The sequence below is a fragment of the Salvelinus alpinus genome, chromosome 10, assembly GCF_045679555.1.
Source record: "Salvelinus alpinus chromosome 10, SLU_Salpinus.1, whole genome shotgun sequence".
Classification (NCBI taxonomy): domain Eukaryota; kingdom Metazoa; phylum Chordata; class Actinopteri; order Salmoniformes; family Salmonidae; genus Salvelinus; species Salvelinus alpinus.
This window is the reverse complement of record NC_092095.1, coordinates 69,062,987-69,087,523: the sequence shown is the minus strand read 5'-3', so window position 1 is coordinate 69,087,523 and position 24,537 is coordinate 69,062,987. Positions and strand designations below refer to the sequence as shown.

At 46.8% G+C, this 24,537-nt stretch overlaps 1 protein-coding gene across 1 annotated transcript in view; it reads right to left on the bottom strand.

The window, feature by feature from the left end:
• dmd (dystrophin) overlaps window positions 1-24,537 on the bottom strand; it is a 290,129-nt gene that overhangs the window by 178,515 nt on the left and 87,077 nt on the right. The window contains exons 9-16 of the mRNA XM_071330767.1: window positions 24,269-24,472; window positions 21,781-21,962; window positions 11,369-11,519; window positions 11,079-11,198; window positions 6,823-6,924; window positions 5,096-5,203; window positions 4,328-4,507; window positions 732-913 (exon numbers count right to left, since the gene is read on the bottom strand). Of these exons, the coding sequence (XP_071186868.1) occupies window positions 732-913; window positions 4,328-4,507; window positions 5,096-5,203; window positions 6,823-6,924; window positions 11,079-11,198; window positions 11,369-11,519; window positions 21,781-21,962; window positions 24,269-24,472 (1,229 nt within the window). The remainder of the gene's footprint in view (window positions 1-731; window positions 914-4,327; window positions 4,508-5,095; window positions 5,204-6,822; window positions 6,925-11,078; window positions 11,199-11,368; window positions 11,520-21,780; window positions 21,963-24,268; window positions 24,473-24,537) is intronic.

The following is a 24,537-nucleotide window of genomic DNA, read 5'->3' as shown; positions in this document are numbered from 1 at the left end:
CTGAAGACACACACTCTGTCTAATTCTCAGTGCTCTACACGACCACACATGACCAGTTACAACAACTGTACCGGACACTGTCTCCACATCACATCCCAGACATCTAAGGCATTCATCTGTACTCGCTAAGATACACAGCACCAACTGAGAAACTGAACTACTCAATAGTGGTTGAGTCAGACTAGAGACATAATCCAAACCTACCTGTTAGTCAGCCTGTCTCAGGCCGGCCAGGGACAAGAGAGAGAGAGACTAGCTTGAGTACAGAGGGAGAAGGGGAACATAGGTCTCTGGTCAAAACTACTGCACTATGTAGTGAATAGTGTTTCATTTGGTACGTCTCCAGAGACTGGCTGACAGCTGGAATATTGTCTTTAGGCCCGGAATTCAATCGTTGTAGATAATGGATTTTTCCCGCACGTCACACTACACACTAGACTCAGCATTAAATCAGGATATGCAACGATCAAATTCCTGCTATCGCTCAAAGTCACGATCGAATTCCTGCTATCGCTCAAAGTCACGATCGAATTCCTGCTATCGCTCAAAGTCACGATCGAATTCCTGCTATCGCTCAAAGTCACGATCGAATTCCTGCTATCGCTCAAAGTCACGATCGAATTCCTGCTATCGTTCAAAGTCACCAAGACTATAATACGTCTACACCCCCTGTTTGGCCACACCCCCTGGTGATTCTGCAGAAAAGTGACTGGAGGAGCCTGCCACCTCACCTTTTCCTGAGCTCTGATTCGACAACAATCTGTCTCTTCTTCTGGGGCGGTGGAGAGGGCAGCGCTGCTTTAGTATTCTTCACCACCACCTTCTCACGCGTCGTCACCTTGGATACGCTCGCCGTCACCGAGTGTGTCAGCTTCGTCTGCGCGGTCTGCACCGTGGTTACAGCCAGCGAGATCTAAAACACACACACACGTGTCAAAGAGCAGGTACACACACAGTGTCAAGGCACAAACACACACAACATCAGTGTCAGCTCACAGACAGACAGACAGGTCAGGACACAAACACACATACACCAGAGATCCAGGGGATTTGTTTCTATCCTAAAAGTAAGAAAGCAAAGAATTGTTTGTGTACAGCAATATGCCTGGGAGACCTTCTCTCTTGTAGTTGTGATCTTGTAGTTGTGCAAAATAAATTAAAAATCAATTCGTATGCTATGTTACAAATCCAATTGAAACTATGTGTTTAGAATTTGTTGAGCTTAAGATCATGGAGTGCATTTTTAATTCCATTGTACATGACCAAAGTGTGTGGCAGACCTGGGTTCAAATACTATTTGATATCTCTCATGAACGCTGAGTGTTTGCAATAGCCTGGATGGGTCCCGGATGGGCAAAGTTTGCTGTTTTGGAACTATTCTAATGATCCAGAAAGCCAGACAAGCCCAGTCAAGCACAGATAAAATATTTGAAATGATTTCAAATAGTATTTGAACCCAGGTCTGGTTTGTTGAATATGAATATGCCCTCACACATTATGGTCAGGGACAAAATAGATGTATGACAGACAGGCTAATAGATTGGTCAAACAGTGATATTGGAGTGTCGTGCTGCCATGGCGACCGTGAGATGTGAGATAGCAGCTGGCTGACAGCTGATGGATGCTAGAGGTGGTTGATTAACACTGGGCTAATGAAGACACAACACTACAACTAGGGTCAAATAATATGATTATAATGGGCCTGGAGAGAGAGATGCATATGATTATAATGGGCCTGGAGAGAGAGACATATGATTATAATGGGCCTGGAGAGAGAGACATATGATTATAATGGGCCTGAAGAGAGAGACATATGATTATAATGGGCCTGGAGAGAGAGACATATGATTATAATGGGCCTGAAGAGAGAGACATATGATTATAATGGGCCTGAAGAGAGAGACATATGATTATAATGGACCTGGAGAGAGAGACATATGATTATAATGGGCCTGGAGAGAGAGACATATGATTATAATGGGCCTGGAAAGAGAGAGACATATGATTATAATGGGCCTGGAGAGAGAGATGCATATGATTATAATGGGCCTGGAGAGAGAGACATATGATTATAATGGGCCTGGAGAGAGAGACATTTGATTATAATGGGCCTGGAGAGAGAGACATATGATTATAATGGGCCTGGAGAGAGAGACATATGATTATAATGGACCTAGAGAGAGAGAGACATATGATTATAATGGGCCTGGAGAGAGAGAGACATATGATTATAATGGGCCTGGAGAAAGAGAGACATATGATTATAATGGGCCTGGAGAGAGAGACATGTGATTATAATGGACCTAGAGAGAGAGAGAGACATATGATTATAATGGGCCTGGAGAGAGAGAGACATATGATTATAATGGGCCAGGAGAGAGAGACATATGATCATAATGGGCCTGGAGAGAGAGACATATGATTATAATGGGCCTGGGGAGAGAGACATATGATTATAATGGGCCTGGAGAGAGAGACATATGATTATAATGGGCCTGGAGAGAGAGAGACATATGATTATAATGGGCCTGGAGAGAGAGAGACATATGATTATAATGGGCCTGGAGAGAGAGACATTTGATTATAATGGGCCTGGAGAGAGAGACATATGATTATAATGGGCCTGGAGAGAGAGACATATGATTATAATGGGCCTGGAGAGAGAGACATATGATTATAATGGGCCTGGAGAGAGAGAGACATATGATTATAATGGGCCTGGAGAGAGAGAGACATATGATTATAATGGGCCTGGAGAGAGAGACATTTGATTATAATGGGCCTGGAGAGAGAGACATATGATTATAATGGGCCTGGAGAGAGAGACATATGATTATAATGGGCCTGGAGAGAGAGAGACATATGATTATAATGGGCCTGGAGAAAGAGAGACATATGATTATAATGGGCCTGGAGAGAGAGACATATGATTTTAATGTGCCAGGAGAGAGAGACATATGATTATAATGGGCCTGGAGAGAGAGACATATGATTATAATGGGCCTGGAGAGAGAGACATATGATTATAATGGGCCTGGAGAGAGAGACATATGATTATAATGGGCCTGGAGAGAGAGAGACATATGATTATAATGGGCCTGGAGAGAGAGAGACATATGATTATAATGGGCCTGGAGAGAGAGACATTTGATTATAATGGGCCTGGAGAGAGAGACATATGATTATAATGGGCCTGGAGAGAGAGACATATGATTATAATGGACCTAGAGAGAGAGAGAGACATATGATTATAATGGGCCTGGAGAGAGAGAGACATATGATTATAATGGGCCTGGAGAAAGAGAGACATATGATTATAATGGGCCTGGAGAGAGAGACATATGATTTTAATGTGCCAGGAGAGAGAGACATATGATTATAATGGGCCTGGAGAGAGAGACATATGATTATAATGGGCCTGGAGAGAGAGACATATGATTATAATGGGCCTGGAGAGAGAGACATATGATTATAATGGGCCTGGAGAGAGAGAGAGACATATGATTATAATGGGCCTGGAGAGAGAGAGACATATGATTATAATGGGCCTAGAGAGAGAGACATATGATTATAATGGGCCTAGAGAGAGAGACATATGATTATAATGGGCCTGGAGAGAGAGACATATGATCATAATGGGCCTGGAGAGAGAGACATATGATTATAATGGGCCTGGAGAGAGAGACATATGATTATAATGGGCCTGGAGAGAGAGACATATGATTATAATGGGCCTGGAGACATATGATTATAATGGGCCTGGAGAGAGAGAGAGACATATGATTATAATGGGCCTGGACAAAGGGGAAAATAGATAGTTGGAGAGAGAGAGAAAAAAAGAAAGGGGGTGAAATACAAAGACAGAGAGAGACAGAGAACGTGGTTGAGCTGGAGAGAGAGACAGATGAAACAGAACTGACAGATAGAGTGGTAGTGAGAGATAGAAAGAAAGAGAAAGACAGATGAAACAGAAGTGACTGACAGATAGAGTGGTAGTGAGAGATAGAAAGAGAGAGACAGATGACACGGAAGTGACTGACAGATAGAGTGGTAGTGAGAGATAGAAAGAGAGAGACAGATGACACGGAAGTGACTGACAGATAGAGTGGTAGTGAGAGATAGAAAGAGAGAAAGACAGATGAAACAGAAGTGACTGACAGATAGAGTGGTAGTGAGAGATAGAAAGAGAGAGACAGATGACACGGAAGTGACTGACAGATAGAGTGGTAGTGAGAGATAGAAAGAGAGAGACAGATGACACGGAAGTGACTGACAGATAGAGTGGCAGTGAGAGAGAGATAGACAGATCTGTAGAGAGGTTAGGTACCTGTGAGCTGCTCCTCTCCAGGCTCTGCACCAGTTTGTCCCAGCGTTGGGCGAAGCTCTCCAGCCGGGCCTCCAGCTTATGGGCCACCTCTTTGTTCTTCACTGAGGAGACCAGGTCCTGGCACAGAGAACACAGCTTGTCCATGGTCGGTCTCTTCACCTCCAGGTCACCCTTCACCGTCTGAGACACACACACACACACACACACACACACACACACACACACACACACACACACACACACACACACACACACACACACACACACACACACACACACACACACACACACACACACACACACACACACACACACACACACACACACACACACACACACACACACACACAGACAGACAGACAGACAGACAGACAGACAGACAGACAGACAGACAGACAGACAGACAGACAGACAGACAGACAGACAGACAGACAGACAGACAGACAGACAGACAGACAGACAGACAGACAGACAGACAGACAGACAGACACAAACACAAACACAGACACACACACACACACACATTTATTGATAATTTGTTTTTTTCTGTTGAACCTTTATGAAGGGGAACCTGGCTGATGGACATAATCGAAAGTTTCCACCTAAAGTTCTGATAGGAGCTGTCACTAACCACTAACCTTCTGAAGTCATTGGCTAAGGGAGCTGCCACTCACCACAAGTTTCCTGAGATCATTGGCTCAGGTTTGTCTAAGACCCGCCCTCACTGCTAGCTTCCTAAGGTGATTGGATAAATTAGCTGTTACTCACCGCTAGTCTTCTCAGGTTGGCCACCATGTCACTCTGCTCCTTGATGCCACTGCTCTGGATGGACAGAACCAACTTCTCCTTCTGAGTCAACCATGAGTCAAACGAACACTGCAGAGAGAGAGATACAAAGACAGACAGAGAGAGAGAGAGAGAGAGAGAGAGAGAGAGAGAGAGAGAGAGGATAGATGAGGTGAATAAGGGCAGATAGGTGAAGGGAGAGGTGCTGTTGTAATTCATCAAACTTGAATCCAGCAATTCCACCCTGTTCAATGTGATCTGACCTCTGATCTGACATCATCAGAGAGGTTAAAGCAACATGGTGGGAAACCTGACCGCTCTGTAAAATTGATCTCAGAGAGGTAAGAAGGGTGGATTCCATCAGACATTAAGAAGAGTTTGCACCTCTGAACATAGAAGAACCTCAGTCTGTTCCAGAGGCCTGTGTGTAGTCTCCCTTTGGCCAGATAGGTCTGACTCACAACACTATCCTGTTAGCTCTCTACACAACACTAGCCTGTTAACTCTCTACACAACACTAGTCTGTTAGCTCTCTACACAACACTAGCCTGTTAACTCTCTACACAACACTAGTCTGTTAGCTCTCTACACAACACTATCCTGTTAGCTCTCTACACAACACTAGCCTGTTAGCTCTCTACACAACACTAGTCTGTTAGCTCTCTACACAACACTAGCCTGTTAGCTCTCTACACAACACTAGCCTGTTAGCTCCCTACACAACACTAGCCTGTTAGCTCTCTACACAACACTAGCCTGTTAGCTCTCTTCACAACACTAGCCTGTTAGCTCTCTACACAACACTATCCTGTTAGCTCTCTACACAACACTAGCCTGTTAGCTCTCTACACAACACTAGCCTGTTAGCTCTCTACACAACACTAGCCTGTTAGCTCTCTACACAACACTAGCCTGTTAGCTCTCTACACAACACTAGTCTGTTAGCTCTCTACACAACACTAGTCTGTTAGCTCTCTACACAACACTAGTCTGTTAGCTCTCTACACAACACTAGCCTGTTAGCTCTCTACACAACACTATCCTGTTAGCTCTCTACACAACACTAGTCTGTTAGCTCTCTACACAACACTAGCCTGTTAGCTCTCTACACAACACTAGCCTGCTAGCTCTCTACACAACACTAGCCTGTTAGCTCTCTACACAACACTAGCCTGTTAGCTCTCTACACAACACTAGCCTGTTAGCTCTCTACACAACACTAGCCTGTTAGCTCTCTACACAACACTAGCCTGTTAGCTCTCTACACAACACTAGTCTGTTAGCTCTCTACACAACACTAGCCTGTTAGCTCTCTACACAACACTAGCCTGTTAGCTCTCTACACAACACTAGCCTGTTAGCTCTCTACACAACACTAGCCTGTTAGCTCTCTTCACAACACTAGCCTGTTAGCTCTCTACACAACACTATCCTGTTAGCTCTCTACACAACACTAGCCTGTTAGCTCTCTACACAACACTAGCCTGTTAGCTCTCTACACAACACTAGCCTGTTAGCTCTCTACACAACACTAGCCTGTTAGCTCTCTACACAACACTAGCTTGTTAGCTCTCTACACAACACTAGTCTGTTAGCTCTCTACACAACACTAGCCTGTTAGCTCTGTACGGACCAACATGGCCGCCCGTCCACCCACTGTCTGAACATGACCTTGAAGGGGGATGTGTTGTCTATGTGTTCTATTCTACCTGTTCCTCAGTGAAGTGTTGCCACTGGAGCAGGATCTCCTGTAGCAGAACCCAATGCTCCTCTGTCCACTTACAGATGGCTGCCCACCGGTCTCCCAGGTGCTGAAAGGAAGAACACACACGTTACAAAATAGTTTTTTCATGGTCCTTGGAGGCGGATTTGAAGCAGCACCTTAGAGATTCCAGATTGACCAGATCCAGAATGGAACCCGGTGTTACTCTCAGCATCACCTTAGAGATTCCAGATAGACCAGATCCAGAATGGAACCCGGTGTAACTCTCAGCATCACCTTAGAGATTCCAGATAGACCAGATCCAGAATGGAACCCGGTGTTACTCTCAGCATCACCTTAGAGATTCCAGATAGACCAGATCCAGAATGGAACCCGGTGTTACTCTCAGCATCACCTTAGAGATTCCAGATAGACCAGATACAGAATGGAACCCGGTGTTACTCTCAGCATCACCTTAGAGATTCCAGATAGACCAGATCCAGAATGGAACCCGGTGTAACTCTCAGCATCACATACAGTACAACTCCTTTCAACAAGACATTCTACTTGGGTTTAACTCCACTGGCCTTCCTCTCCATCCGGTTTCTATAGGCGTTCTGATGTTTGATGACCAGTATCTACCTCCATCTGGGATAAGAAAGTCATCTCATCCCAGCCTGCAGTAACACCATCACATCACCAGGCTTCTGTGTGTTCTCTATCACAGTAAAAGGCATCATGCAGGAAGAGCTCCATCAATTACATGCTATTAACCAATCCCCTCACTTTCATTCCTGGGGAGATTTCTACTGTCATTGTAACAGGAAGTAATAAGCAAAGAGCCCAGGTGCCCAAAACGACCCTAAAACAGAGAGAAGGGCGGAGACGCGTGATAAAGAAGACATTGGCAGGTCACTATGGTAACTGGTTATTGAGTCTTGTCAATAGAAGACATGTGAAGGGCAGTCTTTCAGAATGTATATTAGTCTTCTGTTTCTTATAGCAGCAGGTTAAAACCGGGTTGGTTGTCTGGTGCCATATCGTATCACTGCATCTTTCTAACCACTAAACAACAAAAACCACTCTGCATTAGACTGTATCTCTGTTATGATTCATACTGACAAGACTACGGCATCTTCTCCCATTATCTCCTAACAACCACATACAAAAGACAAATAAACTAACAAAGCAATTTCCCTTTCTCTCTTTCTTCCGCTCCACCTGCCCCCCCCCCCACTCTATCCCCCCTTCTCTCTCTCTCTCTCTCTCTCTCTCTCTCTCTCTCTCTCTCTCTCTCTCTCTCTCTCTCTCTCTCTCTCTCTCTCATCCAATAGACAGAGCAGAATCCTGAGTTCCTGGACCGATAACTGCTAGACATGGTTAATCACCAGAGAACACTCATTATTTACCATCCAATCTATTTACACACAAATACTACGTTCTACCCGAATGGGTTTCTCTTCTCTCTTCTACTAAGGGAGAACATCAGCAGACAGTGTACTAGACAGGGTACTAGACAGTGTACTAGACAGTGTACTAGACAGTGTACTAGACTGTGTATTAGACAGTGTACTAGTCAGGGTACTAGACAGTGTACTAGACAGTGTACTAGACAGTGTACTAGACTGTGTATTAGACAGTGTACTAGTCAGTGTACTAGACAGTGTACTAGACTGTGTATTAGACAGTGTACTAGTCAGTGTACTAGACAGTGTACTAGACTGTGTATTAGACAGTGTATTAGACAGTGTAATAGACAGTGTACTAGACAGTGTACTAGACAGTGTACTAGACAGTGTATTAGACAGTGTACTAGTCAGTGTACTAGACAGTGTACTAGACAGTGTATTAGACAGTGTACTAGTCAGTGTACTAGACAGTGTACTAGACTGTGTACTAGACAGTGTACTAGACAGTGTACTAGACAGTGTACTAGACAGTGTACTAGTCAGTGTACTAGACAGTGTATTAGACAGTGTACTAGACAGTGTACTAGACAGTGTACTAGACTGTGTATTAGACAGTGTACTAGTCAGTGTACTAGACAGTGTACTAGACTGTGTATTAGACAGTGTACTAGTCAGTGTACTAGACAGTGTACTAGACTGTGTACTAGACAGTGTACTAGACTGTGTATTAGACAGTGTACTAGACAGTGTACTAGACAGTGTACTAGACAGTGTATTAGACAGTGTACTAGTCAGTGTACTAGACAGTGTACTAGACAGTGTATTAGACAGTGTACTAGTCAGTGTACTAGACAGTGTACTAGACTGTGTACTAGACTGTGTACTAGACAGTGTACTAGACAGTGTACTAGACAGTGTACTAGACAGTGTACTAGACAGTGTACTAGTCAGTGTACTAGACAGTGTATTAGACAGTGTACTAGACTGTGTACTAGACAGTGTACTATACAGTGTATTAGACAGTGTACTAGACAGTGTACTAGACAGTGTACTAGACTGTGTATTAGACAGTGTACTAGTCAGTGTACTAGACAGTGTACTAGACAGTGTACTAGACTGTGTACTAGACAGTGTACTAGTCAGTGTACTAGACTGTGTACTAGACAGTGTACTAGACTGTGTACTAGACAGTGTATTAGACAGTGTATTAGACAGTGTAATAGACAGTGTACTAGACAGTGTACTAGACAGTGTATTAGACAGTGTACTAGACAGTGTACTAGACAGTGTACTAGACAGTGTGCTAGACAGTGCACTAGACAGTGCACTAGACAGTGCACTAGACAGTGTATTAGACAGTGTATTAGACAGTGTAATAGACAGTGTACTAGACAGTGTATTAGACAGTGTACTAGACAGTGTACTAGACAGTGTACTAGACAGTGTGCTAGACAGTGTACTAGACAGTGTACTAGACAGTGTATTAGACAGTGCACTAGACAGTGTACTAGACAGTGTACTAGACAGTGTACTAGACAGTGTACTAGACAGTGTATTAGACAGTGCACTAGACAGTGTACTAGACAGTGTATTAGACAGTGCACTAGACAGTGTACTAGACAGTGTACTAGACAGTGTATTAGACAGTGTATTAGACAGTGCACTAGACAGTGTATTAGACAGTGTACTAGAGAGTGTACTAGACAGTGTATTAGACAGTGTATTAGACAGTGTACTAGAGAGTGTATTAGACAGTGTATTAGACAGTGTACTAGACAGTGTGCTAGACAGTGTACTAGACAGTGTATTAGACAGTGTACTAGAGAGTGTACTAGACAGTGTATTAGACAGTGTATTAGACAGTGTACTAGACAGTGTACTAGACAGTGTACTAGACAGTGTGCTAGACAGTGTACTAGACAGTGTACTAGACAGTGTATTAGACAGTGTACTAGACAGTGTATTAGACAGTGTATTAGACAGTGTATTAGACAGTGTACTAGACTGTGTACTAGCCAGTGTACTAGACTGTGTACTAGACAGTGTACTAGACAGTGTACTAGACAGTGTACTAGACAGTGTATTAGACAGTGTATTAGACAGTGTACTAGAGAGTGTACTAGACAGTGTATTAGACAGTGTACTAGACAGTGTATTAGACAGTGTACTAGACAGTGTACTAGAGAGTGTACTAGACAGTGTACTAGACAGTGTACTAGACAGTGTATTAGACAGTGTATTAGACAGTGTACTAGACAGTGTATTAGACAGTGTACTAGACAGTGTATTAGACAGTGTATTAGACAGTGTATTTATTAGACAGTGTATTAGACAGTGTATTAGACAGTGTACTAGAGAGTGTATTAGACAGTGTACTAGTCAGTGTACTAGACAGTGTACTAGACAGTGTACTAGACAGTGTATTAGACAGTGTACTAGAGAGTGTACTAGACAGTGTACTAGACAGTGTATTAGACAGTGTATTAGACAGTGTACTAGACAGTGTATTAGACAGTGTACTAGACAGTGTATTAGACAGTGTATTAGACAGTGTATTTATTAGACAGTGTACTAGACAGTGTATTAGACAGTGTATTAGACAGTGTACTAGAGAGTGTATTAGACAGTGTACTAGTCAGTGTACTAGACAGTGTACTAGACAGTGTACTAGACAGTGTATTAGACAGTGTACTAGAGAGTGTACTAGACAGTGTATTAGACAGTGTATTAGACAGTGTACTAGACAGTGTGTGTGTGTGTGTGTGTGTGTGTGTGTGTGTGTGTGTGTGTGTGTGTGTGTGTGTGTGTGTGTGTGTGTGTGTGTGTGTGTGTGTGTGTGTCCTGCCTGTCTCACCTGTAGTTTCTCCTCCAGGGCAGCGGTGGCGCTGTCTCCACTGTTCTCATCCACCACCACCACCATGTGTGTCAGAGAGTTAACACGCACCTGCTCCAACTCTAGGTCCTCCTGTAACAGCTACAACAGGCATGATCATTGGGTTGAGTCTAGTAGGAACAAAATGGAAAGCCACTATCTGAAGTGATCTAATAGTAAATGTTCATGATTATTTCACTAGGATGTGCTGTAGTGAACATGACCCTGAAAGGACCCCAGCCCTGCAGGCAGCTAGATAGTAGGTGACCTACTTTGTGTTCCTCTACTTGGTGTTTAACATCCTCCAGGTCTGGCCCCATAGGCTGAGCCCCCATCCACTTGATCCGCCCTTCTGTCAGCTCCAACCAATCAGTGAGCTGCTTCAACTGTTGGTGCTGAAGGTCCATCAACACCTCGTGGAGTCTGGGGGAGGAGGACGAGAGGAAAGATGAGAGGAGAGGAGGGGAGGGGAAGAGAGGAGAAGAGCAGAGGGAAGGGAAGAGGAGGCGAGGAGAGGAAAAGAGAGGGAGGAGGAGGAGAGGAGAAGAGAGGTAGGAGAGGAGAGGAAAGGAGGAGCGAAGAGAAGAGAGGGAGGAGGAGAGGAGGAGAGGAGAGGAGAGGAGTGGAGGAGAGGAGGAGAGGAGGAGAGGAGAAGAGTAGAGGAGAAGAGAGGGAGGAGAGGAGTAGGAGAGAGGAAGGAGAGGAGGTGAGGAGGAGAGGAGATGGGAGGGAGGAGGAGAGGAGGAGAGTAGAGTAGAGAAGAGAAGAGAGGGAGGAGGAGAGGAGAAGAAAGGGAGGAGAGGAGAGGAGGAGAAGAGGAAAGGAGGAGAGTAGAGTAGAGGATATTAGAGAGAGGAGGAGGAGAAGAGATGGATGGAGAGGAGAGGAGAGTAGTGGAGAAGAGCGGGAGGATGAGAGGAGAAGAGGAGAGGAGAGGGAGGAGGAGAGGAGAGGAGAGGAGAAGAGAGGGAGGAGGAGAGGAAAGGAGGGGCGAAGAGAAGAGGAGGTAGAGGAGAGGAGGTGGAAGAGGAGAGGAGAGACTGAGCAGAGGGCAGGGGGCTGTTGAGTACAGCTAGGTCCTAACTAGACACCTCACAGAGAGCTGCAGCTGAGGTCTATTCAAAACATAATATTACCTTCAAGGACATAGAGATATATTTCTCACCCAGAGAGATAGGCTGGCTTTCAGGGGAATTTGTGTTTTGTTTGTGTGTATGTGCGTGTGTGTGTGCTTGTGTGGGTGCATGCAAATGTGTGTGTGTGTATGTGTGTGTATGTGTGTGTATGTGTGTGTGTGCTTGTGTGTGTGTGGGTGCGTGCACAAGTGTGTGTGTGTTCACAATCGAGAGCATCCTGTCACACAATGGAGTGTATCCTGTCGGGCTGTATCACCGCCTGGTACGGCAACTGCACCGCCCACAACCGTAAGGCTCTCCAGAGGGTAGTGCGGTCTGCACAACGCATCACCGGGGGCAAACTACCTGCCCTCCAGGACACCTACACCACCCGAAGTCACAGGAAGGCCAAAAAGATCATAAGGGACAACAACCACCCGAGCCACTGCCTGTTCACCCCGCTATCATCCAGAAGGCGAGGTCAGTACAGGTGCATCAAAGCAGGGACAGAGAGACTGAAAAACAGCTTCTATCTCAAGGCCATCAGACTGTTAAACAGCCATCACTAACATTGAGTGGCTGCTGCCAACATACTGACTCAAATCTCTAGCCACTTTAATAATTGAAAATTGTATGTAATAAATGTATCACTAGTCACTTTAAACAATGTCACTTTATATAATGTTTACATACCCTACATTACTCATCTCATATGTATATACGGTACTCTATACCATCTACTGCATCTTGCCTACGCCGTTCGGCCATCGCTCATCCATATATTTATATGTACATATTCTTATTCATTCCTTTACACTTGTGTGTATAAGGTAGTTGTTGTGAAATAGTTAGATTACTTGTTAGATATTACTGCATGGTCGGAACTAGAAGCACAAGCATTTTGCGACACTCGCATTAACATCTGCTAACCATGTGTATGTGACCAATGAAATGTGATTTGATTTGATTTGTGTGTGTCTGTGTACAGTATGTGCAGGGTTGGGTATGTTACTTTCTAAATGTAATCTGTTACAGTTACTAGTTACCTGTACAACATTTTTATCAGTAAGGTAACATTTGGATTAACCAAACTCAGTAAAGTAATCTGATTACATTACGTTACTTTTAGATTACTTTCCCCTTATTAAAAGAAGACAAACATTTATATTATCAATTGAACAACATCTATTGCAGGATAAATCAATGTTAGAGTTTACATAGCTGGTCATATATGGATGTTACATTCTCCTTCATGGGTTGGTCATGTAGAGCTGGTCATATGTGGATGTTACATTCTCCTTCATGGGTTGGTTATGTAGAGCTGGTCATATGTGGATGTTACATTCTCCTTCATGGGTTGGTTATGTAGAGCTGGTCATATATGGATGTTACATTCTCCTTCATGGGTTGGTTATGTAGAGCTGGTCATATATGGATGTTACATTCTCCTTCATGGGTTGGTTATGTAGAGCTGGTCATATGTGGATGTTACATTCTCCTTCATGGGTTGGTTATGTAGAGCTGGTCATATATGGATGTTACATTCTCCTTCATGGGTTGGTTATGTAGAGCTGGTCATATATGGATGTTACATTCTCCTTCATGGGTTGGTTATGTAGAGCTGGTCATATATGGATGTTACATTCTCCTTCATGGGTTGGTTATGTAGAGCTGGTCATATGTGGATGTTACATTCTCCTTCATGGGTTGGTTATGTTGGCTTCTATATCAAACCCATTGCTTTCTACTACAGATGATAATACCATTAGGCGATATCTTTACATTAAACACCAGAGTGTGTCAGATTGCCAGTCGTTCCAATTCATTAAATAGCCCTTGATCTTCAAGAAGAGGACTGGGAAACGTAACAACACCACCACGGGGGAGTTGAGAAGAGGACTGGGAAACGTAACAACAACACCACGGGGGAGTTGAGAAGAGGACTGGGAAACGTAACAACAACACCACGGGGGAGTTGAGAAGAGGACTGGGAAACGTAACAACAACACCACGGGGGAGTTGAGAAGAGGACTGGGAAACGTAACAACAACACCACGGGGGAGTTGAGAAGAGGACTGGGAAACGTAACAACAACACCACGGGGGAGTTGAGAAGAGGACTGGGAAACGTAACAACAACACCACGGGGGAGTTGAGAAGAGGACTGGGAAATGTAACAACACCACGGGGGAAAAGAGATGAGGACTGGGAAATGTAACAACACCACGGGGGAGTTGAGAAGAGGACTGGGAAATGTAACAACAACACCACCACCACGGTGGAGTTGAGAAGAGGACTGGGAAATGTAACAACAACACCACGGGGGAGTTGAGAAGAGGACTGGGAAATGTAACAACAACACCACGGGGGAGTTGAGAAGAGGACTGGGAAATGTAACAACACCACCACCACGGGGGAGTTGAGAAGAGGACTGGGAAATGTAACAACACCACGGGAGAGTTGAGAAGAGGACTGGGAAATGTAACAACAACACCACCACGGGGGAGTTGAGAAGAGGACTGGGAAACGTAACAACACCACGGGGGAGTTGAGATGAGGACTGGGAAACGTAACAACAACAACAACACCACGGGGGAGTTGAGAAGAGGACTGGGATACGTAACAACAACACCACCACCACGGGGGAGTAGAGAAGAGGACTGGGATACGTAACAACAACAACAACACCACGGGGGAGTTGAGAAGAGGACTGGGATACGTAACAACAACACCACCACCACGGGGGAGTTGAGAAGAGGACTGGGATACGTAACAACAACACCACCACCACGGGGGAGTTGAGAAGAGGACTGGGAAACGTAACAACAACAACACGGGGGAGTTGAGAAGAGGACTGGGAAATGTAACAACAACACCACCACGGGGGAGTTGAGATGAGGACTGGGAAACGTAACAACAACAACACGGGGGAGTTGAGAAGAGGACTGGGAAATGTAACAACACCACGGGGGAGTTGAGAAGAGGACTGGGAAATGTAACAACAACACCACGGGGGAGTTGAGAAGAGGACTGGGAAATGTAACAACACCACCATGGGGGAGTTGAGAAGAGGACTGGGAAACGTAACAACACCACCACGGGGGAGTTGAGAAGAGGACTGGGAAACGTAACAACACCACCACCACGGGGGAGTTGAGATGAGGACTGGGAAACGTAACAACACCACCACCACCACGGGGGAGTTGAGATGAGGACTGGGAAACGTAACAACACCACGGGGGAGTTGAGAAGAGGACTGGGAAACGTAACAACACCACGGGGGAGTTGAGAAGAGGACTGGGAAACGTAACAACACCACCACCACGGGGGAGTTGAGATGAGGACTGGGAAACGTAACAACACCACGGGGGAGTTGAGAAGAGGACTGGGAAACGTAACAACACCACGGGGGAGTTGAGAAGAGGACTGGGAAACGTAACAACACCACCACGGGGGAGTTGAGAAGAGGACTGGGAAACGTAACAACACCACCACGGGGGAGTTGAGAAGAGGACTGGGAAACGTAACAACACCACCACGGGGGAGTTGAGAAGAGGACTGGGAAACGTAACAACACCACGGGGGAGTTGAGAAGAGGACTGGGAAACGTAACAACACCACCACGGGGGAGTTGAGAAGAGGACTGGGAAACGTAACAACACCACGGGGGAGTTGAGAAGAGGACTGGGAAACGTAACAACACCACCACCACGGGGGAGTTGAGATGAGGACTGGGAAACGTAACAACACCACCACCACGGGGGAGTTGAGATGAGGACTGGGAAACGTAACAACACCACGGGGGAGTTGAGAAGAGGACTGGGAAACGTAACAACACCACGGGGGAGTTGAGAAGAGGACTGGGAAACGTAACAACACCACCACGGGGGAGATGAGAAGAGGACTGGGAAACGTAACAACACCACGGGGGAGTTGAGAAGAGGACTGGGAAACGTAACAACACCACCACCACGGGGGAGTTGAGATGAGGACTGGGAAACGTAACAACACCACGGGGGAGTTGAGAAGAGGACTGGGAAACGTAACAACACCACGGGGGAGTTGAGAAGAGGACTGGGAAACGTAACAACACCACCACGGGGGAGTTGAGAAGAGGACTGGAAAACGTAACAACACCACCACGGGGGAGTTGAGAAGAGGACTGGGAAACGTAACAACACCACCACGGGGGAGTTGAGAAGAGGACTGGGAAACGTAACAACACCACGGGGGAGTTGAGAAGAGGACTGGGAAACGTAACAACACCACCACGGGGGAGTTGAGAAGAGGACTGGGAAACGTAACAACACCACGGGGGAGTTGAGAAGAGGACTGGGAAACGTAACAACACCACGGGGGAGTTGAGAAGAGGACTGTGAAACGTAACAACACCACCACGGGGGAGATGAGAAGAGGACTGGGAAACGTAACAACACCACCACGGGGGAGTTGAGAAGAGGACTGGGAAACGTAACAACACCACCACCACGGGGGAGTTGAGATGAGGACTGGGAAACGTAACAACACCACGGGGGAGTTGAGAAGAGGACTGGGAAACGTAACAACACCACGGGGGAGTTGAGAAGAGGACTGGGAAACGTAACAACACCACCACGGGGGAGTTGAGAAGAGGACTGGGAAACGTAACAACACCACCACGGGGGAGTTGAGAAGAGGACTGGGAAACGTAACAACACCACCACGGGGGAGTTGAGAGGAGGACTGGGAAACGTAACAACACCACGGGGGAGTTGAGAAGAGGACTGGGAAACGTAACAACACCACCACGGGGGAGTTGAGAAGAGGACTGGGAAACGTAACAACACCACGGGGGAGTTGAGAAGAGGACTGGGAAACGTAACAACACCACGGGGGAGTTGAGAAGAGGACTGTGAAACGTAACAACACCACCACGGGGGAGATGAGAAGAGGACTGGGAAACGTAACAACACCACCACGGGGGAGTTGAGAAGAGGACTGGGAAACGTAACAACACCACCACGGGGGAGTTGAGAAGAGGACTGGGAAACGTAACAACACCACGGGGGAGTTGAGAAGAGAACTGGGAAACGTAACAACACCACCACGGGGGAGTTGAGAAGAGGACTGGGAAACGTAACAACACCACGGGGGAGTTGAGAAGAGGACTGGGAAACGTAACAACACCACGGGGGAGTTGAGAAGCGGACTGTGAAACGTAACAACACCACCACGGGGGAGATGAGAAGAGGACTGGGAAACGTAACAACACCACCACGGGGGAGTTGAGACGAGGACTGGGAAACGTAACAACACCACCACGGGGGTGTTGAGAAGAGGACTGGGAAACGTAACAACACCACCACGGGGGAGTTGAGAAGAGGACTGGGAAATGTAACAACAACACCACAGGGGGAGTTGAGAAGAGGACTGGGAAACGTAACAACACCACCACAGGGGAGTTGAGAAGAGGACTGGGAAACGTAACAACAACACCACGGCGGAGTTGAGAAGAGGACTGGGAAACGTAACAACACCACCACGGCGGAGTTGAGAAGAGGACTGGGAAACGTAACAACACCACCACGGGGGAGTTGAGAAGAGGACTGGGAAACGTAACAACAACACCACAGGGGAGTTGAGAAGAGGACTGGGAAACGTAACAACACCACCACGGGGGAGTTGAGAAGAGGACTGGGAAACGTAACAACACCACCACGGGGGAGTTGAGAAGAGGACTGGGAAACGCAACAACAACACCACGGGGGAGTTGAGGAGAGGACTGGGAAACGTAACAACAACACCACGGGGGAGTTGAGAAGAGGACTGGGAAACGTAACAACAACACCACCACGGGGGAGTTGAGAAGAGGACTGGGAAACGCAACAACAACACCACGGGGGAGTTGAGAAGACGACTGGGAAACGTAACAACACCACCACGGGGGGAGTTGAGAAGAGGACTGGGAAACGTAACAACACCACCACGGGGGGAGTTGAGAAGAGGACTGGGAAACGTAACAACACCACCACAGGGGAGTTGAGAAGAGGACTGGGAAACGTAACAACAACACCACGGCGGAGTTGAGAAGAGGACTGGGAAACGTAACAACAACACCACAGGGGAGTTGAGAAGAGGACTGGGAAACGTAACAACACCACCACGGGGGAGTTGAGAAGAGGACTGGGAAACGTAACAACACCACCACGGGGGAGTTGAGAAGAGGACTGGGAAACGTAACAACACCACCACGGGGGAGTTGAGAAGAGGACTGGGAAACGTAACAACACCACGGGGGAGTTGAGAAGAGGACTGGGAAACGTAACAACACCACGGGGGAGTTGAGAAAAGGACTGGGAAACGTAACAACACCACCACGGGGGAGATGAGAAGAGGACTGGGAAACGTAACAACACCACGGGGGAGTTGAGAAGAGGACTGGGAAACGTAACAACACCACCACCACGGGGGAGTTGAGATGAGGACTGGGAAACGTAACAACACCACGGGGGTTGAGAAGAGGACTGGGAAACGTAACAACACCACGGGGGAGTTGAGAAGAGGACTGGGAAACGTAACAACACCACCACGGGGGAGTTGAGAAGAGGACTGGGAAACGTAACAACACCACCACGGGGGAGTTGAGAAGAGGACTGGGAAACGTAACAACACCACCACGGGGGAGTTGAGAAGAGGACTGGGAAACGTAACAACACCACGGGGGAGTTGAGAAGAGGACTGGGAAACGTAACAACACCACCACGGGGGAGTTGAGAAGAGGACTGGGACACGTAACAACACCACGGGGGAGTTGAGAAGAGGACTGGGAAACGTAACAACACCACGGGGGAGTTGAGAAGAGGACTGTGAAACGTAACAACACCACCACGGGGGAGATGAGAAGAGGACTGGGAAACGTAACAACACCACCACGGAGGAGTTAAGAAGAGGACTGGGAAACGTAACAACACCACGGGGGAGTTGAGAAGAGGACTGGGAAACGTAACAACACCACCACGGGGGAGTTGAGAAGAGGACTGGGAAACGTAACAACACCACCACGGGGGAGTTGAGAAGAGGACTGGGAAACGTAACAACACCACCACGGGGGAGTTGAGAAGAGGACTGGGAAACGTAACAACACCACGGGGGAGTTGAGAAGAGGACTGGGAAACGTAACAACACCACCACGGGGGAGTTGAGAAGAGGACTGGGAAACGTAACAACACCACGGGGGAGTTGAGAAGAGGACTGGGAAACGTAACAACACCACGGGGGAGTTGAGAAGAGGACTGTGAAACGTAACAACACCACCACGGGGGAGATGAGAAGAGGACTGGGAAACGTAACAACACCACCACGGGGGAGTTGAGAAGAGGACTGGGAAACGTAACAACACCACCACGGGGGAGTTGAGAAGAGGACTGGGAAACGTAACAACACCACCACGGGGGAGTTGAGAAGAGGACTGGGAAATGTAACAACAACACCACAGGGGGAGTTGAGAAGAGGACTGGGAAACGTAACAACAACACCACGGGGGAGTTGAGAAGAGGACTGGGAAACGCAACAACACCACCACTGGGGAGTTGAGAAGAGGACTGGGAAACGCAACAACAACACCACGGGGGAGTTGAGGAGAGGACTGGGAAACGTAACAACAACACCACGGGGGAGTTGAGAAGAGGACTGGGAAACGTAACAACAACACCACCACGGGGGAGTTGAGAAGAGGACTGGGAAACGCAACAACAACACCACGGGGGAGTTGAGGAGAGGACTGGGAAACGTAACAACAACACCACGGGGGAGTTGAGAAGAGGACTGGGAAACGTAACAACACCACCATGGGGGAGTTGAGAAGACGACTGGGAAACGTAACAACACCACCACGGGGGGAGTTGAGAAGAGGACTGGGAAACGTAACAACACCACCACGGGGGGAGTTGAGAAGAGGACTGGGAAACGTAACAACACCACCACGGCGGAGTTGAGAAGAGGACTGGGAAACGTAACAACACCACCACGGGGGAGTTGAGAAGAGGACTGGGAAACGTAACAACAACACCACAGGGGAGTTGAGAAGAGGACTGGGAAACGTAACAACACCACCACGGGGGAGTTGAGAAGAGGACTGGGAAACGTAACAACACCACCACGGGGGAGTTGAGAAGAGGACTGGGAAACGTAACAACACCACCACGGCGGAGTTGAGAAGAGGACTGGGAAACGTAACAACAACACCACAGGGGAGTTGAGAAGAGGACTGGGAAACGTAATAACACCACCACGGGGGAGTTGAGAAGAGGACTGGGAAACGTAACAACACCACCACGGGGGAGTTGAGAAGAGGACTGGGAAACGTAACAACACCACCACGGGGGAGTTGAGAAGAGGACTGGGAAACGTAACAACAACACCACGGGGGAGTTGAGATGAGGACTGGGAAACGTAACAACAACACCACGGGGGAGTTGAGAAGAGGACTGGGAAACGTAACAACAACACCACGGTGGAGTTGAGAAGAGGACTGGGAAACGTAACAACACCACCACGGGGGAGTTGAGAAGAGGACTGGGAAACGTAACAACACCACCACGGGGGAGTTGAGAAGAGGACTGGGAAATGTAACAACACCATGGGGGAGTTGAGAAGAGGACTGGGAAACGTAACAACAACACCACCACGGGGGAGTTGAGAAGAGGACTGGGAAACGTAACAACACCACGGGGGAGTTGAGAAGAGGACTGGGAAACGTAACAACAACACCACCACCACGGGGGAGTTGAGAAGAGGACTGGGATACGTAACAACACCACGGGGGAGTTGAGAAGAGGACTGGGAAACGTAACAACAACACCACCACGGGGGAGTTGAGAAGAGGACTGGGAAACGTAACAACAACACCACCACGGGGGAGTTGAGAAGAGGACTGGGAAACGTAACAACACCACGGGGGAGTTGAGAAGAGGACTGGGAAACGTAACAACAACACCACCACGGGGGAGTTGAGAAGAGGACTGGGAAACGTAACAACAACACCACCACGGGGGAGTTGAGAAGAGGACTGGGAAACGTAACAACAACACCACCACGGGGGAGTTGAGAAGAGGACTGGGAAACGTAACAACACCACGGGGGAGTTGAGAAGAGGACTGGGAAACGTAACAACAACACCACCACGGGGGAGTTGAGAAGAGGACTGGGAAACGTAACAACAACACCACCACGGGGGAGTTGAGAAGAGGACTGGGAAACGTAACAACAACACCACGGGGAAGTTGAGAAGAGGACTGGGAAACGTAACAACAACACCACGGGGGAGTTGAGAAGAGGACTGGGAAACGTAACAACACCACGGGGGAGTTGAGAAGAGGACTGGGAAACGTAACAACAACACCACGGGGGAGTTGAGAAGAGGACTGGGAAACGTAACAACAACACCACGGGGGAGTGGTGTGTGTGTGTGTGTGTGTGTGTGTGTGTGTGTGTGTGTGTGTGTGTGTGTGTGTGTGTGTGTGTGTGTGTGTGTGTGTGTGTGTGTGTGTGCGTGTATGTGTGTGTGCATCCATCCATGGGTGTGTGTCCTACCTGCTCTGTTTCTCCATGCTAGCCACTCTGAGGTGTTCCCAGCGGGAGTTGAGGAGGTTCATCTGCTCCCTGACCTCTTTCTCCTCCTCCTCCGTTAAATGGCCCTCACCCAGCAGGGCACTGCCCGCACGCAGCACCCTGCCCACACTGCCCTGGTGGGACGTCAGCTCCACCATGTAGCCCTGAGAGAACACAGGCAGGAAGGGAAGTACACACACAGACACAAGGACACACACACAGACACAGGGACACACAAACAGACACATAGACACAGGAACATACAGAAAGACACACACACAGACACAGGAACACACACACACAGACACAGGGACACACAAACAGACACATAGACACAGGAACACACAGACACACACACACAGACACACACACAGACACACACACAGATACAGGAACACACAGACACACACATAGACACAGGAACACACAGACACACACACACACAGGAACACACAGACATACACATAGACACAGGAACATACCCACACAGACACAGGAACACACAGACACACACACACAGACACACACACAGACACACACACAGATACAGGAACACACAGACACACACACAGATACAGGAACACGCACACATACACAGGCACGCAAACATGTAGGGACACACACACACTTACAAACACGCGCACACAAACACACACACGCACAGCGCATGTAGACACACACAAACACACACACCCAGGCACACACAGCACATGTAGACACACACAAACACACACACCCAGGCACACACAGCACATGTAGACACACACAAACACACACACCCAGGCACACACAGCACATGTAGACACACACAAACACACACACACACCCAGTACATGTAGACACACACAAACACACACACACACCCAGTACATGTTATAGTATATAATGAACACACAGGGGGAAAACACAGAGTCAGGTTTTCTACCTGAACAGATATTCCCTTCATCTTTCCTTTCTTCTTTCATTGTGTTGTGATTCATTATTATAAACTAAACTACCCTTGGACTTTTTACACATTTTGTTGTTTTACAGCCTGAAGTTAAAATTGATTCAATTGAGATGTTTTGTCACTGGCTTACACACAATACCCCATAATGTCAAAATGGAATTATGTTTTCGATTTTTTTTTACCAAGTTAATTAAACATGAAAAGCTGAAATGTCTTGAGTCAACAAGTATTCAACCCCTTTGTTATGACAAGCTGAAATAAGTTTAGGAGTAAAACATGTGCTTAACAAGTCACGTAATAAGTTGCATGGACTCCGTGTGCAATAACAGTGTTTAACATGATTTTTGAATGACTACCTCATCTCTGTACCCCACACATACAATTATCTGTAAGGTCCCTCAGTCGAGGAGTGAATTTCAAACATAGATTCAACCACAAATACCAGGGAGGTTTTCCAATGCCTCACAAAGGGCACCTATTGGTAGATGGGTAAAAATAAAAGCAGACATTGCATATCCCTTTGAGCATGGTGAAGTTATTAATTACACTTTGGATGGTGTATCAATACACCCCGTCACTACAAAGACACAGGCGTCATTCCTAACTCAGTTGCCGGAGAGGAAAGAAACCGCTCAGGAATAGTTACTCCACAATACTAACCTAATTGACTGAGGGAAAAAAAGAAGCCTAAAAACAAAATAATAATGTCTACAAAACATGTATCCTGTTTGCAACAAGGCACTAAATTAATAATGCAAAAGAATTGCAAAATAATTAACTTTTTGTCCTGAATAAAAAGTGTTTTGTTTGGTCAAATCCAATACAACACATTACTGAGTACCACTCTCCATATTTTCAGGCATAGTGGTGGCCGCATCATCATCGTTAACAACTGGGGAGTTTTTCAGGATAAAAAAGAAACAGAATGGAGCTAGCACAGCCAAAACCAAAATTATTTTATTTAATCCATTTTGAATTCAGGCTGTAGCAAAATGTGGAATAAGTCAAGGGGTGTGAATACTCTCTGAAGGCCCTGTAGCTATGTCCCCTCTATGGTGTCCCTAGTGTTCATCGCTCTTAAAAACATACAATGTAACAAAGCATGACAAAGTATGATAAAGCATGATAAAGTATGATAAAGCATGATAAAGTATGATAAAGCATGATAAAGCATGATAAAGTATGATAAAGCATGATAAAGCATGATAAAGCATGATAAAGCATGATAAAGCATGATAAAGCATGATAGAGCATGACAAAGTATGATAAAGCATGATAAAGCATGATAAAGCATGATAAAGTATGATAAAGCATGATAAAGCATGATAAAGCATGATAAAGTATGATAAAGCATGATAAAGCATGATAAAGTATGATAAAGCATGATAAAGCATGACAAAGTATGATAAAGCATGATAAAGCATGACAATAATGCACAAAGAAGGTTTGAAAGTTTTGAACTTGAAACCCTACAGTACCTCGTGTGTTATATGGTATATATCCCCTCTGGAGTGTCCCTACCTCGTGTGTGTGGAACTGCTCCTTGACCTCCTCTACGTGAGAGGAGATGGGGGGCTGGGCCTGCAGGCCATCCTCTGCAGACAGCAGCCAGGTCAGGACCTCCTCCAGGATGCTCTGGTAGTCTTCCAGCTGGGTGGCCCCAGGGGCCAGGGGGCTCAGGCCCCGCTCCAGGTCATCCTGACTGCCCCCACGCAGCAGCTGGGTCTGGGGTGGGGAGGAGGAGAAGAGGGGGAGGGAGGGGGAGGGAGATGGAGAAGGAGAGGGAGATG